General features: G+C 37.9%; 1 protein-coding gene across 1 annotated transcript in view; it reads left to right on the top strand.

The window, feature by feature from the left end:
- Positions 1–14,796, top strand: part of alk (ALK receptor tyrosine kinase) — a gene marked incomplete at both ends in the record, with an annotated part of 709,791 nt that overhangs the window by 269,213 nt on the left and 425,782 nt on the right. Inside the window, one exon of the mRNA XM_079833880.1 lies at positions 2,918–3,031. Within this exon, the coding sequence (XP_079690006.1) occupies positions 2,918–3,031 (114 nt within the window). The remainder of the gene's footprint in view (positions 1–2,917; positions 3,032–14,796) is intronic.

Raw genomic sequence — 14,796 nt, 5'->3', positions numbered from 1 at the left:
TTTGGAATTTGGAATGATTAAAGAATATATGTTTATCTGCTCCTCTGAGGTACTATAAAATACTGGCTTAAGCACACTGTTCGTTACATTTCACAAAGGCTAGAACGACCTGTGACCGATCTGAACCAGCCAGCAGTTTTATAGTCCAAAACAGACTCCCTGTACTCCCTCTCTAATTTAGCTTCTTATTAATTAGCCTGGTTTGGACGCTAGAGGGAATAATCAGGGTCATAGCACAATCAATGAAACGTGTCCGTTTTACTTTTTATATTGCAATGGTCTGGTCCTCATGGAGATATATAGAAGTACAAAAGTTCATGAAGTTTAGAAAGTGTTTAAGAACCCATTGGAAGGGATTTGTAGACAAATTGACTGCCCTGGCTTTGAAGTCAGTATTTTGTAACCCGCTACCTAAAATGGTTCAACATTACATGTGGCCACAACTGATTGTTGTCAGACACTTGAATATAGTTGTAGTAGAGTTAACTGACAACTGACATGTTATTGCACTCAAATCAAGTTTGTTTTATAAAATGCATTGCTGTAAGAGAAAGTAATTAGTCACTTGATTGGACATCTCATCACAAGAATAAATGACCATAGTTGTGACTAATTACAATTCCACATTGAAATAAAGTAATTGGCTCTTTTATGCATACATACATTTGTCATGATGACAACTTTGGACTTTATACTTTATACTAAAAGTCCAAATTAAATTATAAGGAGTAAAAAGTATTGTAAAGTGTAATCCAGTAAACGTATAAGCATTATTTTATTGACAGAAACTAAGTATGATTAAACTAAAAAAGTATTTTAATTTATACCAACAATACTTGTTTCTTATAGGATAAATTAGGCTAAAATATTCTTTAAGGTAACAATTGCAGGTTGCCACTTTTTACAGTGTGTTGCACTAAACGGTGGAAACGGTTCAGTTTGTTTCTAAGTTGTAAGTCGCTCCAGGTGTGATAATGCAGATTTCATTTAAAAAAAGAAGGACCGAAACGAAAAGTGGCCCAGACTAAAATTGAGACTCCGAGATCCTCCCCCAAAAAAGACTTAACCATAAGAATTACACAGATCAGGCATAACATTATGACCAGTGAATAACATTGATTATCTCTTCATCATGGCACCTGTTAGAGGGTGGGATATATTAGGCAGCAAGTGAACATTTTGTCCTCAAAGTTGTTGTTTTAGAAGCAGGAAAAATGGGCACATGCAAGAATTTGAGCGAGTTTGACAATGGCCAAATTGTAATGGCTAGAGGACTGGGTCAGAGCATCTCCAAAACTGCAGCTCTTGTGGGGTGTTCCCGGTCTGGAGTGGTCAGTATCTATCAAAAGTGGTCCTAGAAACGCAGACAGGGTCATGGTCAGCCAAGGCTCATTGATGCATGTTGGGAGCGAAGGCTGGCCCGTGTGGTCCGATCAAACGAGCTACTGTAGCACAATTTGCTCAATAAGTTAATGCTGGTTCTGATAGAAAGATGTCAGAATACACAGTGCATCACAGTTTGTTGTGTATGGGGCTGCATAGCTGCACACCAGTCAGGGTGCCCATGCTGACCCCTGTCCACCTGCCGAAAACGCCAACAGTGGGCACATGAGCATCAGAACTGGATCACGGAGCAATGGAAGAAGGTGGTCTGGTCTGATGAATCATGTTTTCTTTAAAATCACATTGATGGCCAGGAGTGTGTACAAGGTTTTGTGAAAAGAATACAGGCGTGTAGTTTTTCATTACTAAGTGATATCTACTGGCCTGGCTTGTATAATACAGCTTCGTTTTCACAGATCTGTGTGAATGGGGATTATTTTCGTCTGTACACGAAAAAAGTAAATTTTAGTAGTTTTTAGTAGGTTGTAAACTAAACCTAAACCCTATAAATGTATATTTGTGCTGATATAATTGGAGCATACGGTAAAGAAACCCATAGTGGTTCTTGATCCCAAAATTAGCTTAGACAAGCAGTGCCCTATAAACAAATTATATTTGTCAGCAACATATTTGCAGGTGTGTGTGTGTGTGTGTGTGTAATGAAGGATGATTAGAATAAGCAAACAACTAAAGTAAAACTAATTAAGGCAGATTATTTTGTGAAAGAGAACTTTATTTACATTAACTACTGCAGTGCCACCCCTTTTCACCTTAAAATACTGTATTTCTGTATTCTTGTAGGCATAATTGTTATTTAAACCCTATGTGCTCTATGCTCTATTAAACCCAGCATTTTCTATGTGGGAGGTTTAAAAAAAAAAAACAGCACAGGGGTTCTCATCTCTGGCCCTTGAGGTCCACTCTCCTGCAGAGTTGTGCTCCTAATCAAACGCACCTGAACAAGCTAATCAAGGTTAATTCAACATTAGCTAGTTGAAAGCAAAGCCACTTTGAAGGTAAGCCTGCAAATTTGGGGGTTAATCTATCTGAAAAAGTTGGCTAATCTTCAACATGTTTGCTCTTAAACATTAGTTTTGGATCTATATTTAGAGTTTACACTGGAAAACAAAATGCTGTTTCATAAGAGAAGTCACAGGCAATTAAGCAACAGGTATGATTCAGTTTAAGGCATTTCTCATTCATTTCTATGGTATTCGCAGATAGTGATTGACTGATCACTGTTGATGTGATTGGTTGAGTTAGCCGTTTCCAATGGTTCACTTTTTTCCAATGGTAGAGCCAAGGAGCCTCATATCTCCCAATAATGAGAACATGTCTGCTTGAAAGTTGCAGGCAGATGAGTTTGATAAAGCTTGGAGCTAAAGTAGGTCTTGAGGGCCAGAGTTGAGAAGTTTAAGTTTTTCCAAAATTGTGATAAAGCCTGTATCACATAGAGCTTAAGTTGTTTAAGTCATATTCTGACACTGCACTATTTGCAAAGGATCTTAACGTAAAATTCTACTTTTGTTTGCAGAACGGCCCTTATCCGCACACTCAGGAAATCCAACCGCCGCTCCCAAATATTGGAACTTTTCTTGGATAGCAGAGGACGAGCTAACTTTCCCTGAGGATCCTGTATCAACTTCAGGTAAGTCGTCTGGCATCAGTATCATAAACCGTCCTGAACTCTGTGGTCAGAGACAAAGGCAGCCCCTTTCAGGATGTGATGCATGTAGGCAGTTGGTTGTCAGTGTGCATAAGCGTCTGTTTCTCATTCCCAACACGCTCTCATAGCTTTTGACTGCCTGGTCTTGAACTTGCAGTAAGCGTCATGCTGTAAGGATTACAAATGATGTAACAAACCACAACTAAAAGGATGTTTTAAAGAAGATAGCTCAGAAAATCTGTCAGGCTCAAGCACTCAATGCAAGGCAAGGCAAGGCACTACAGTTAAGATACATTCAATGCTTTTCTATCTTTGTTAAGTGCATCACCGTTGAAAATGTTCCAAAGTGTCATTTACACGGCAGTATATGATCATACTTAAAGCTGTGTAGATGTCAGTCATGAAGAAATGAAGTGGTTGAACAAGTCATGGGAATATTATTAGATAAATGTACAAAAAAAAAATAAGTGTGTCAAATAAACAAAAAGAACACGTTTAAATCGAAAACCCATTCTACACAATAAAATGTGTAAGGTAAACTAAAACATCTGAATTAACTGGTTTTATTTAAGTAAAATTATTTAACTGGATCAACCTATTATATTTGGTCACACCAAAAAAATATATAATGTAGGAATGAAATAAAACGTCAGAAAATGACCATATCTACTTTAAGCCTAGAATACACAAATCTAAAAACCATATGAATGCACAAAGGTAGTTATACAATAATTTATAATTAACTATATTAAATACACTGACTATTTAGCTCGGTTGTCACGTGTGTAGCAGAGACCCTAAACAGAGTCATAGCAATAATCCAAACATAAAGATGAGAATAATACAACAGGGGAAACAAGGAAAATGCAACAGGTTTTTATGGGTGTGTAAAAAAATCAACACCCAGTGTATTTATACCCTTGTTTCAGTGTATATTGTTTTTTTTTAATACATTGAACAGCTGAGGGTGGTTAGTTGTCAAGGTGATAAACAAGGGTGGCTATGGAAACTAAGGCTGTATTTAAATCCAATGTTTCATGCCCTTTCCTTGTTAACTTCCCTCTGTCTCATTCACTTGGATGTACGTCATTGCCTGCGTTGCAGAATCCTTGAAATGTGTTTAAATGCAACGTCCTATGCCCTAAAATGGCGGACAACCGGCAAGAATGTAAAAAGCAATTGAGATCAGGCCGCCTACGACATTCTTCCCAGTAGATTCAGTCACTTTTAACACCTCACACCACAGGAAAATCTGATACGATAATCTGGACCATAAAGATAATCGGGACTTTACCTAGGATTGTCAGAAGGGGAGGAATCGGCCTAAAATCGGACCTTTTTATTAAAATCTGAATTTTTTATTAAAAAATCTTTGGAAGATATCACCGAATATTTATTTAACCATAGCAAAAGTAAATGTTTTAAGTTTATTTTTCATCTCAGTTTTTTGTTTATTTTAAAATAAGACAAATCTGATATTATTAATCCTATATCTCTTATTTAACAGTTGAGATAGTTATTTAATGCTGATCTAACAGCAGAAGACACGAGTCACGGTTTAAATCCCATTTTTATACAGGTGGGGCATGTTGTCACATTGTGTCACAATGAGCCCCTATTAGAACTACGCTATTGGTCTATATTCTATACTTTTATGATTTTTTTTTTTGCAGAAACATGAGAAAAAGGTGAATAACTGAGAGCCAATGTTTAGAAGTTATTCGATATTATGTGTTTAAATATGCTGTATTTAGCAACGTGTTTGTTGTCAAACTCTGGCATTTTTTTTAATCATTAAAAATATCAATGTTTTATTTTATTTTAAGTTAAAAATTATTTTATTAACAAAATATTTTAAGTTGTCTTGGATATTTTATTTTATCTGGTAACATTTTAATATTGTCACATTTCACTTCCATTCTTTCGGGGTAAATCAAGAAAAAAGTATACACTGTATCAACCACATAATTGTACTAGACGTGTGAAATTAATGTGGGGAAAAAATAAATAGTGGATTTGCACAAACTGAGACAGTCAAAAAACGTTAGGTTGTGCCCTGCTCTCCACTACATATTGAATAGACTCCCTTGGTCAAAATCGAGAGGTCGGGGTCTGTCCAAATAAACTAAACAAATAAATCTCGTCCACTTGACTAAGTTGAATGCACTTCAAAATGGCAGTGGGGTTTCCCCCAAGGGCAGTTCTCGAGTGTATGTCTAAAAGTGTTAGACTTAAGCCCTATTCGGACGGGATTAGTTTAACATGGGGAGGTGGGGGTAAAGTAATTATTACCAGAGGTTCTGTGATTTTAGTCCCGTCCGAATGTGCCATCTCGGTAATCATAACGGACAATGTCAGTAAAGATTACGGAGACTTTTACCTTCTGTAAAAAGGTCCGGAAAAATGACCTCAGGTAATACTAATCCCGTTCGAATAGACCCGCTGTAAGAATGTACGGTAAAATTCCTTTCATTTACTGTTTAAAAGTAGTTTTTGGTGCGTTTTACAAACATGGAGGCACTTCAAACAGCACTCGGTTGCGTTGTAAGTGGTGGGACAACTCTGTGGCAAACCTCCAGTATTTTTCCGAATACCATTTAAACCAAAAAGAAGATTGAAAGCACTTATTAGAGGCACAACACTTCTTTTAGCATTACATTATTTTTTTAATATTCATATAATATAAAAATGTTATTTAAGATTTTTTTAATATTCCGAGATTAAAAACAGCGTTTCCTCCCTGCTCCAGTTTCGCTTTTTTCTTGTTTGCTCACGTGATGACAGGACGCAACGTCATACGACAAGGAGGTTACTGTGGTGCGTAAAGCGAGTTACCCCTCCCACTTCTGCTAGTTTTACTGAGATGTCTTATCCCGTGCGAATTGGCCATTAACATTACAGACGTCCTGAGGTAAAATTACTTTGCCCCCAGCTCCCCATGTTAAACTAATCCCGTCCGAATAGGGCTTTAGGCTGCGTTTAACAAGACAATGGACACAGGAATAAATACACAGTAAATGAACACCGACAAAAGAATATCAAAATAAAAGTCCATAAACATTGAACACCGAGGAATCATGGCAACTGTCACCTTCCAACAAAAAGATACCCAGTTCGAGTCCTGGCTCCGTTTGCCTTTCTGTTCTGGGGTGCATGTTCTATTTAATATTGGTGTTTGTTTTTCTTCTCAGGGTACTCTGGTTCATGTTAGCTTTAACGAATAAGTCCTTATTGTAAAGTGTTACCAAATAAATAATCAACGCTAAAAGGCACAAACTAAACTGAAACCTAGCTAGCCACCTAAAGCGGTTTTATGATATTGGGCCCCAGGTCAGGTGAATTTGAGATGCTAAATGCATGCATGACTGCGAGGGACTGACCATTCACCCACCGTATTTCCCCATCATTATTATGTCAACTAGGGGTAAGACGTAATAAATAAAAGAACGAAAGACTTCCAGCAAGCTGTCAGACCAAAGGACCAGTGAACACAATAAATTAGAAAATAAATGTATCGCAAATCACAAAGCAATTATAAAATAGTGGGATTTGTTAAAGGTACCCACGGACCGAACAAGAGGAATTAACAACATAAAAAATTTGTTAAAGGCATCCATGGTCCAAACAAGAGGAACTAATAAAGTAGTATATAACCATTGTTTAACAAAAAAGAAGTAACTCTATAAAGTGGTATTTTTCATCAGAGACCCAAGGCCCAAAATAACAAACAAAACAATATCATTTAAATTAAACCGCAATGTACATAACCTATCAGAAAGAAAAGATAAATCACAACCACCCTTACCTAACTAAACTTAACAAAAAAACAACAACAACCCCAAACAAAAGGTCTCTCATACATTACTAGCACATTCTAAATTAAACAAACGAATGAAAGAAACTCCCAGAGAAACATTTTGGTCTGGTGGCCTGGATCAGTGCGACCGTCGCAACAGCTCACTTCTGACGAGTGGAAGAGGCGTTTTAAAAGGAGCACCCGCTGAACATACAATTACCGCTGGCAGGCGGCACCGCACATGACAAATCAGCTGTGATCTGAAACTCAAAAGGCATACACAACATAATGAAAAAGAAACCTCATAATGTAACAGTCTTTGTTCTGAGATGCTCCAGCATTCCTATGACCCCACAGAGGACAAGCTGTTTGAATTATGGTTGGACTTTAATTTTGGGCTGATGTCATCCAGCCTTCCTATTATTCAACCCCAACTCCTATTAATCAAGGTGACACCTTTCTGGTACAGTATATAATGCCCATTTTTATGACCAAGCCCAGCCATATATTTGTTCTAATTAAATGTCCCGTTTCTCTCTGAAAGATGTCAGATTATAGAAGCAACAATTCCTAAAAGTAGAAACATTTTTAGATTATTGTAATGAAATATGATAAGCAAGTGCTGGACAATTGTTAAAAACCTCTTTGCACATTTGTTTCTAAATCCACACCTTTGAGAGCGTCAATAAATCTCTTTGTGGCCTTCAGATCAGCGAGAGGCGGTGAACGGCCTTGTCAGTTATCCCATAGGGCTCAAAAACAATGAAAGTCTCTCAACAAGCACAGTTTATGTCAGAGGTCAGACCGGATGCCATAATTTAGCCGTGCTGTTGCCAAAAGCTGTCACAAACGGCTGTTTATGCAACACTTCTTCTCTTCCGCCATAGCCCTCAAATCTCATTCCTGCTCGTGTCCAATTCAGGGTGATTGACGTGTGGAGATTGAGGCTGGAGTGGCTGTAGCTTGAGCCCTTATAGCCTGGGTAATTAGTGTCCCTCCACCGCTCTCCTTGATTTATGTTTGGCGCCGGAAAGCTGACAACGTCCGCCATCCATCGACTTGATTCAGTCGATGGGGTGGTCTGTATTTTTAGGGTCTGAGTAAAGCAGCAGTTCTTCTGTCATCACATTCACACATTCAAAATGCATGTTTTAGTAACATCACGCCATCCAATATTTACAACAAAGAAAGCTTCCCGAGGGTACACAAGTCCTGCATATTGGTTTATGAAGCCTGACATTGCCAGCTTTGATCTAATCTGTAAAGTAAAGCAGCCGCTCGGTCTTGAGTTCACAAATGAACACAGTGGCGCTCTGATGTCACAGCGATGTCACCGCTTCCAGTCTCCTCGCTGCTCCAAAAAATCGCCTCAATCTTCACGCTGAAATCATTTTGATTTGACCCAGATAGCTGAACACAACATGGCCCCGACCGTAATGGGGTGTGCAAAGCTCCAATCTTCTCCTGGCTGCAGAAATTTGCAAATTGAATTCAAAGTGGGCCGTTGGGAGACTCAGACACGGCATCTCAGCTGAGCCCTATGTTTTCAAGCCGGCAGACGAGAAAGCGGTTGACGAAGGTGAAGGATGTGCGCCACTACTGGCAGATTGATAAATTGCAATGTTTCCACAGCATCTGTTGCATGCTGGTGTTTATTACACCCGATAAAAGTAAGTCAGAGGGAGGTTTGGCTGAACGCTGCCATCACCCAGAACTCCCAGCACTCCAAATCGAGATTGATCCCCCACTCCACCGCCATGACAACAGGACTAATACTCTCTCTTGTTTTGCCGTGGTTCTCTGCCAAAACAAGCCCCTGGCACAGCTGGCTTGTATGTGTGCCAGGAGACTGGCGGCTTTTGTCCGGTGGAGAGAATGCTGTGAAATAAGATAAAACAAAAGGGCATTATAACACCTGAGGTCAGTAGCTACATTCTGGTCTAACCAGGTGTTGAACGGGTTTGCTGGTGCGTGTGTTGTTTGCATTTGGTTGAGACAAAACATGAGACAAATCATCAAAACGTTAATACATAAATGCATTCTCAGCCATTACAACGCTGAATGGTCAGTTCTTTTTGGGCAAGATAAACAAGGCTTCATTTGTACTAGGGGTTGCACAGACTAGTCGACTTTAATGATCTGCCATGATGCTTTAAAGGGTTAGTTCACCCAAAAATGAAAATTCTGTCATTAATTACTTACCCTCATGTCGTTCGACACCCGTAAGACCTCCGTTCATCTTCGGAACACAAATTAAGATATTTTAGTTGAAATCCGATGGCTCAGAAAGGCCTCCATTGGCACAATGCACTTTACACTCTCAAGACCCATAAAAGGTACTAAAGACGTCGTTACAACGTCCATCTCACTACAGTGGTTCTACAATAACTTTATGAAGCGATGAGAATAGTTTTTGTACGCAAAAAAACCCCTAAATAACAACTTGTATAGTGATGACCGATTTCAAAACACGGCATCATGAAGCTTCGAAGCGTTACGAATCAGGCAAGTCGAATCATGATTCGGATCGCGTGTCAAACTGCTAAAATCACGTGACTTTGGCGATCCAAACCGCTGAATCGAATCTCACCGATTCATAACGCGTTGAGAATGCATGTTTTCCACAATCTGGGTTCAGTTTAATCTGGGTTGCTTAGTTAAACACACGTCCTCGGTTTCACAGATAAGGCTTAAGCTAGTCTCAGACTAATGTTTGAGCTGTTTTAACTGAAAGCAACTTGCACTGACATACAGTTGTGGTCAGAATTATTGGCATTCCTGGAAATAAGCAAAAATCTAACCTTTCATTGAAGTAAAATAATTGAAAATGGGGGTAAATCCCTTGAAATAAATTATTTTATCCAAACACATCAGCCATAATGATTATTTATTAAATACTTTTTGCAGCCTCCTTTTGCCAAGGTAACGGCTCTCTCCTATAATGCCTGATATGTTTGAAGAACACCTGACAAGAATTCAGAGACCATTCCTCCATACAGAATCTCTTCAGATTCCCAGATCCATGTTGGTGGTGCTTCTTTTCAGTTCAGCCCACTCATTTTCTATAGGGTTTAGGGTCAGGTGACTGGGATGCCCATGGCAGAAGCTTCATTTTGTGCTCAGTGACGCATTGTTTTTTTTTTGTGTTGATTTTGATGTTTGTTTTGGATCATTGTGTTGATAGAAGATCCAACCACAGGCCATTATAAGATAGCAGAGGCAGTCAGTGTTTTTTTTTTTTATTTTTTTTTATTTTTTTTTTACTGTTGGTATTTGCTAGAATCCATGATGCCATGCAACAGAACAAGAAGTCCAGAACCTCCAGCTAAACAAATAGACCCACAACATTTAAGATCCAGTGGTATATTTAACCATGGGCATGGGGTACTTTTGTCTTTTTTTTCTGTTTGCACCAAAATCATATGGTGGGTTTACTGCCAAAATGGGGGGCTTTCTCTGCAATTCTCCATCTGTGATTCTTGGAGAGTCTTTGGCCACTCAAACTCAAACTCTCCTCCTCGCCGTGCATTGGGATGATATAGGCAACATGCCTCTTGCAGGCCAATTTGTAACATCTTTAGTTGATTGGAACTTCTTAATTATTGCCCTGATGGTGTAAATTTGGGGATTTTCAGTGCTTTCTCTATTTTCTCACAGCCACTTTCTATTTTGGGAAGCTCAACAATCTTTTGCTGCACATCAGAACTATATTCTTTGGTTTTATGATTAAGGGAATTTGGTTTTTGCGTTTCCTCATATTTATACTCCTGTGAAGACATAGCTAGACAATTTCATGTTCCTAGTCACCCTGGTGTGCTAGAAAATGTAAAAATGAATGGCAATATACTTCAGAGATATTTTACTCCATCATAAATTCTAGGGGTGCCAATAATTGTGGCCAATGTTGTTTGGAGAAAAGTGTTTATTTCATAGTGTGCTTTTTTTTTCTTTCTTTTTTTTCTTCCCCTAACTCCAAGCACGTTAATCAATGCAGAAATTGGTGTATTTCTCCAGGTGTTCTGGGCGGCTGCAAGGACATTGCTAGGTGGTTGCTGAGGTGTTCTGGGTGTTTGCTAGAGGGATAGTTACTGTGATTTTTGTGGTCACTTGATTTGGCTTGGGTCCCTCTTTCAATTGCAGTCTTGTAGATTTTCATCACCCATTTTATCATAAGTCAGATCACTCAGAAATGAAATATCACACCTCTCCTCATCAAGCATTCATGTCCTTTGCACAAATGGTGCAGGGCAAGTGCACTTACAGTATGCACTTATGGCTAGCGATTTGTTTAGATTATGTAACAATGCAATGTTGTGTTACTGCAATGCCATAGTCATGCATTCATTGTCTCTTTTAATGACCCAGTATGTCACATTAATAATATTTACACAATTATACAAAGTAATAGCTGCCAAATACGACATCTATCAAAACGAAACGTTTTATGGTAGTCACACATTCTTATAAAACCAGCTAGTCCAAGTTTAAACAAATTCTGTCATATAATATAGATGATGTCTTGTATAATGCTGTTTTAAGTAACTCTCCAAACATTTACAGGCTCATATTTTGTATCTGGATCCAGTGCAGCTGGCACTCATCTGTACATTTTGTTAATGGATCCTCTGGGCCTACTGTCATAATATGCTGGAATGTGAGATAGTAAAAACTGATGGTGCAAGACGTGAGTTCTAGGATCCTGTCCACACCTTTCAGATAGCCTCTCAAATCCCATCATGCTGTCTCCATTGATGTAGCAGTCTATACATGCTACATTTAGGAACATAATTCATCGCAAATGAAATGAGAGTTAGATTGATTTCCGTCAGAGGTCTATCCAAAGAGAGAAAAGCAAGAATGGTGGAGTTGAAGATTATAATTTTTCTTGTCTGTGCGCTATGTTTTATTCTATTTAGCCTGTCCATATCATTCTGCGTCTCCTCCATCTGTCAACAGTCACTCATGGCTCATGCATTCACCTGCCCAGTCCTCCTCAGGGTATCTGACAGGGTGATAGGAGACATGAGATGAGCACAGGCCATCAAATGGTCAAATGGATGCATAAATATGCAGTCATGGTGAATATTTAAAAAAAATAATGCTGAAAATAAACATATTCCTCATTCTGCTTAATGGACTTAACATGTTATTTTTTTATTCCATGCTAGCAAAGGAATGATAAATATATCAGATAAATGCTGAATAGAATGCAAAAATGTCAAAAATATTATTTAGCTATATGTGAAGTTTTTTAATTAATTGGAGTGGACTCAAATTCCTTTTTTTTACCTATAAACTTGATTACATTGAGGCAATAACAATTAATTTATAACAATTTAAATTTCAGTCAGTCAGTTTTTTTTAGTGAAGCGCATTATTCTAATGGACATTTTTAAAGGACAGAAAGATGCATTTTCTTTTTTTAGGATGTCAATGTATGGCAGTGTTTTTCAATTGGTGCTCATAAGGCAAATGCAGAGAGTTTGAGTTGATGAAAATCTAATGAATTCAATCCAAATGTAAAATAAAAAGAATGCTGTTTTCAGCATTTTAACAGGTTTCATGAGTTAAAATAATAACGATAATATGAAATTATTATTTATCACTGAAGTGGTCTCTTTTTTTTTTTTTTTTTTTTTTTTTCATCAGAAGCATGAAACGCTTTCCAATGAGATTTAAATGTGCCATACCACTGTAAATCACTATATACACTATATTGCCATAAGTCTTATGCACTCCTGCCTTTAAATGCACATGAACTTTAATGACATCCCATTCTTAATCGGTAGGGTTTAATATGGAGTTGGCCCACCCTTTGCAGCTATAACAGCTTCAACTCTTCTTGGAAGGCTTTCTACAAGGTTTATGAGTGTGTTTATGGGAATTTTTGACCATTCTTCTGGAAGCACATTTGTGAGGTCAGGCACTGATGTTGGACGAGAAGGCCTGGCTCAAAGTCTCTGCTTTTAATTCATCATGTCATTTGACCATTAACCAACATAACAGAAGTGTAAACATAGACAAGTATTTTCATAATTTAACAATACTTTTGCATTTCCATACTGTCTAAAGTGGATCATCAAAGTAAGGTGTAACCTATATTTTCTCGAAGTGCCCCCTGAGATTTTTAAGTATTTGCAACTACGTGTCAACCCAATCTCATTAGAGTACCAGTAGACTGTTAGGTTAGGGTTAAAGAATAAGTTGACATGTATTTGCAAATGTATTTATAGTCAGTAGAATGTATGATGGGAGAACAAAATAAAGTGAAATAAAGAAGAGATTAAGCAGACTAAAATTCTAATGACTGGTAGTTTAGATTTTCTAAAATGCCAAAGGGGTTCAGCTGAGAAAACAAGTTTAGGATGCCTGCTTTAAGGTAACAATTGTTCATGCTAACTTGTTTAAGTAAACAATAGGATGTAGATGGATTAAAATAATACAGACGAACATGTATAGTTCAGCGATCCAGTTGTTGTTGACTCTACGGCTTAGCTGTGCTGTTATTGGTCATTTGTATTCCAACGACCACCTGGCAGTGTTTCAGCTAACCTTCATGTGCTACCTAGCTCTCAATCTCAGCCCATGTGAAAAAGGGGACCGGGGTCACTGACATTACAGCCTCATTAACTGAATGCACACTCTCTTTATAGGTCTTCCCGCCACCAAAAGCAAATCAAACGTTGCATCTGCAATGAGCTAACTGCAACACGTAGAAGGAATCAGCCACTTATTTTATCTCCTGCTGAAGCAATTTAGCCTTGCCAGTTATAGTATTGTGCCTTTTCTCTTTCCAGTGTCATCAAGCAAATTCATTTCTGTATGCTTTTCTCTATGCATGCAAATATGTTCAATAATTTCCAATGAGACGGTAATTACAACTAGCCTGGCTCCGCCCTCCTACGTTCTCCTACGTACATTTTCCTTCCGTACGTCGTCTGAGTTTGCGGTATATTCGCTGGTTTTCTCCGACCGGGGCAGGGATGGTTGTTGTTTACAGCCTGCGTGGCTATGGATCCAATAGTTTTAAACTTCAACAGAGTACCCACCTTCAAGGAAGTTAGCGCTTGTCAATGGAGAGTGACCAGACTCTATGTACAAATTAAACCAGACTCTGACTGGCCAGACTCTCTGTACGAGAGTCTGGTAGGACCAAGCTAAATCACAACCGTGGTAGACAGAGAATCAGAAATACCTGAAGCTAATCATTCGCTGTGACAACAACGACCTAATGATGACAAATTTGCATAATGATTTTATCTGTAAATTTACCTAACTTATTTAATTTTTTACTTGAGGCATAAGGTAAAATTCATATAATCTGTCCGAGACCTGTCTAATCAACATTACAAGCCACAGTTTTTGTTTTTATGTGCCATTTAAAAACAGGATTATCTAAAACGGTATAATACCACAACTAAATGAACGTAGGGAAAAAATCTAATAAATTGCGTCGTTGAACAGCTGTACAGAACACACTTAAAAATGCATAAAATGCTTGACAAAAGACTGAGATCAGAGTTTGACTGACCAAATATAATATGTAATGCATAATGTACAATCAGCTGAAAAACTATTACAGTTTAAACAAATGTATTATAATAAGAAACATTGATAATAATAATGTTTCTTGAGCACCATGTGCATAATGTACAGTCAGCCAATGACTGTACATTATGCACATGGTGCTCAAGAAACATTATCATTATCAATGTTTCTTATTATAATACATTTGTTTAAACCGTAATAGTTTTTCAGGATTCTGTAATAAAGTTTAAAGCAATAGTACAAATTGAATGCATCCCTGCTGAATGGAAGCTTTGGTTTCTTTCAACAAATACAAATACATATAAAAATAAATTAATAAAAATTGTTTATAGACCCCAAACTTTAGATCTGTGTATATAGATTACATAGTAAAACCGTTTTCACCAGTAATTATATAGCATAT

The sequence above is a fragment of the Gobio gobio genome (genome assembly GCF_949357685.1).
Source record: "Gobio gobio genome assembly, chromosome: 13".
Classification (NCBI taxonomy): domain Eukaryota; kingdom Metazoa; phylum Chordata; class Actinopteri; order Cypriniformes; family Gobionidae; genus Gobio; species Gobio gobio.
The sequence above is the reverse complement of the archived record's forward strand: the minus strand, read 5'-3'. Positions and strand labels throughout refer to the sequence as shown.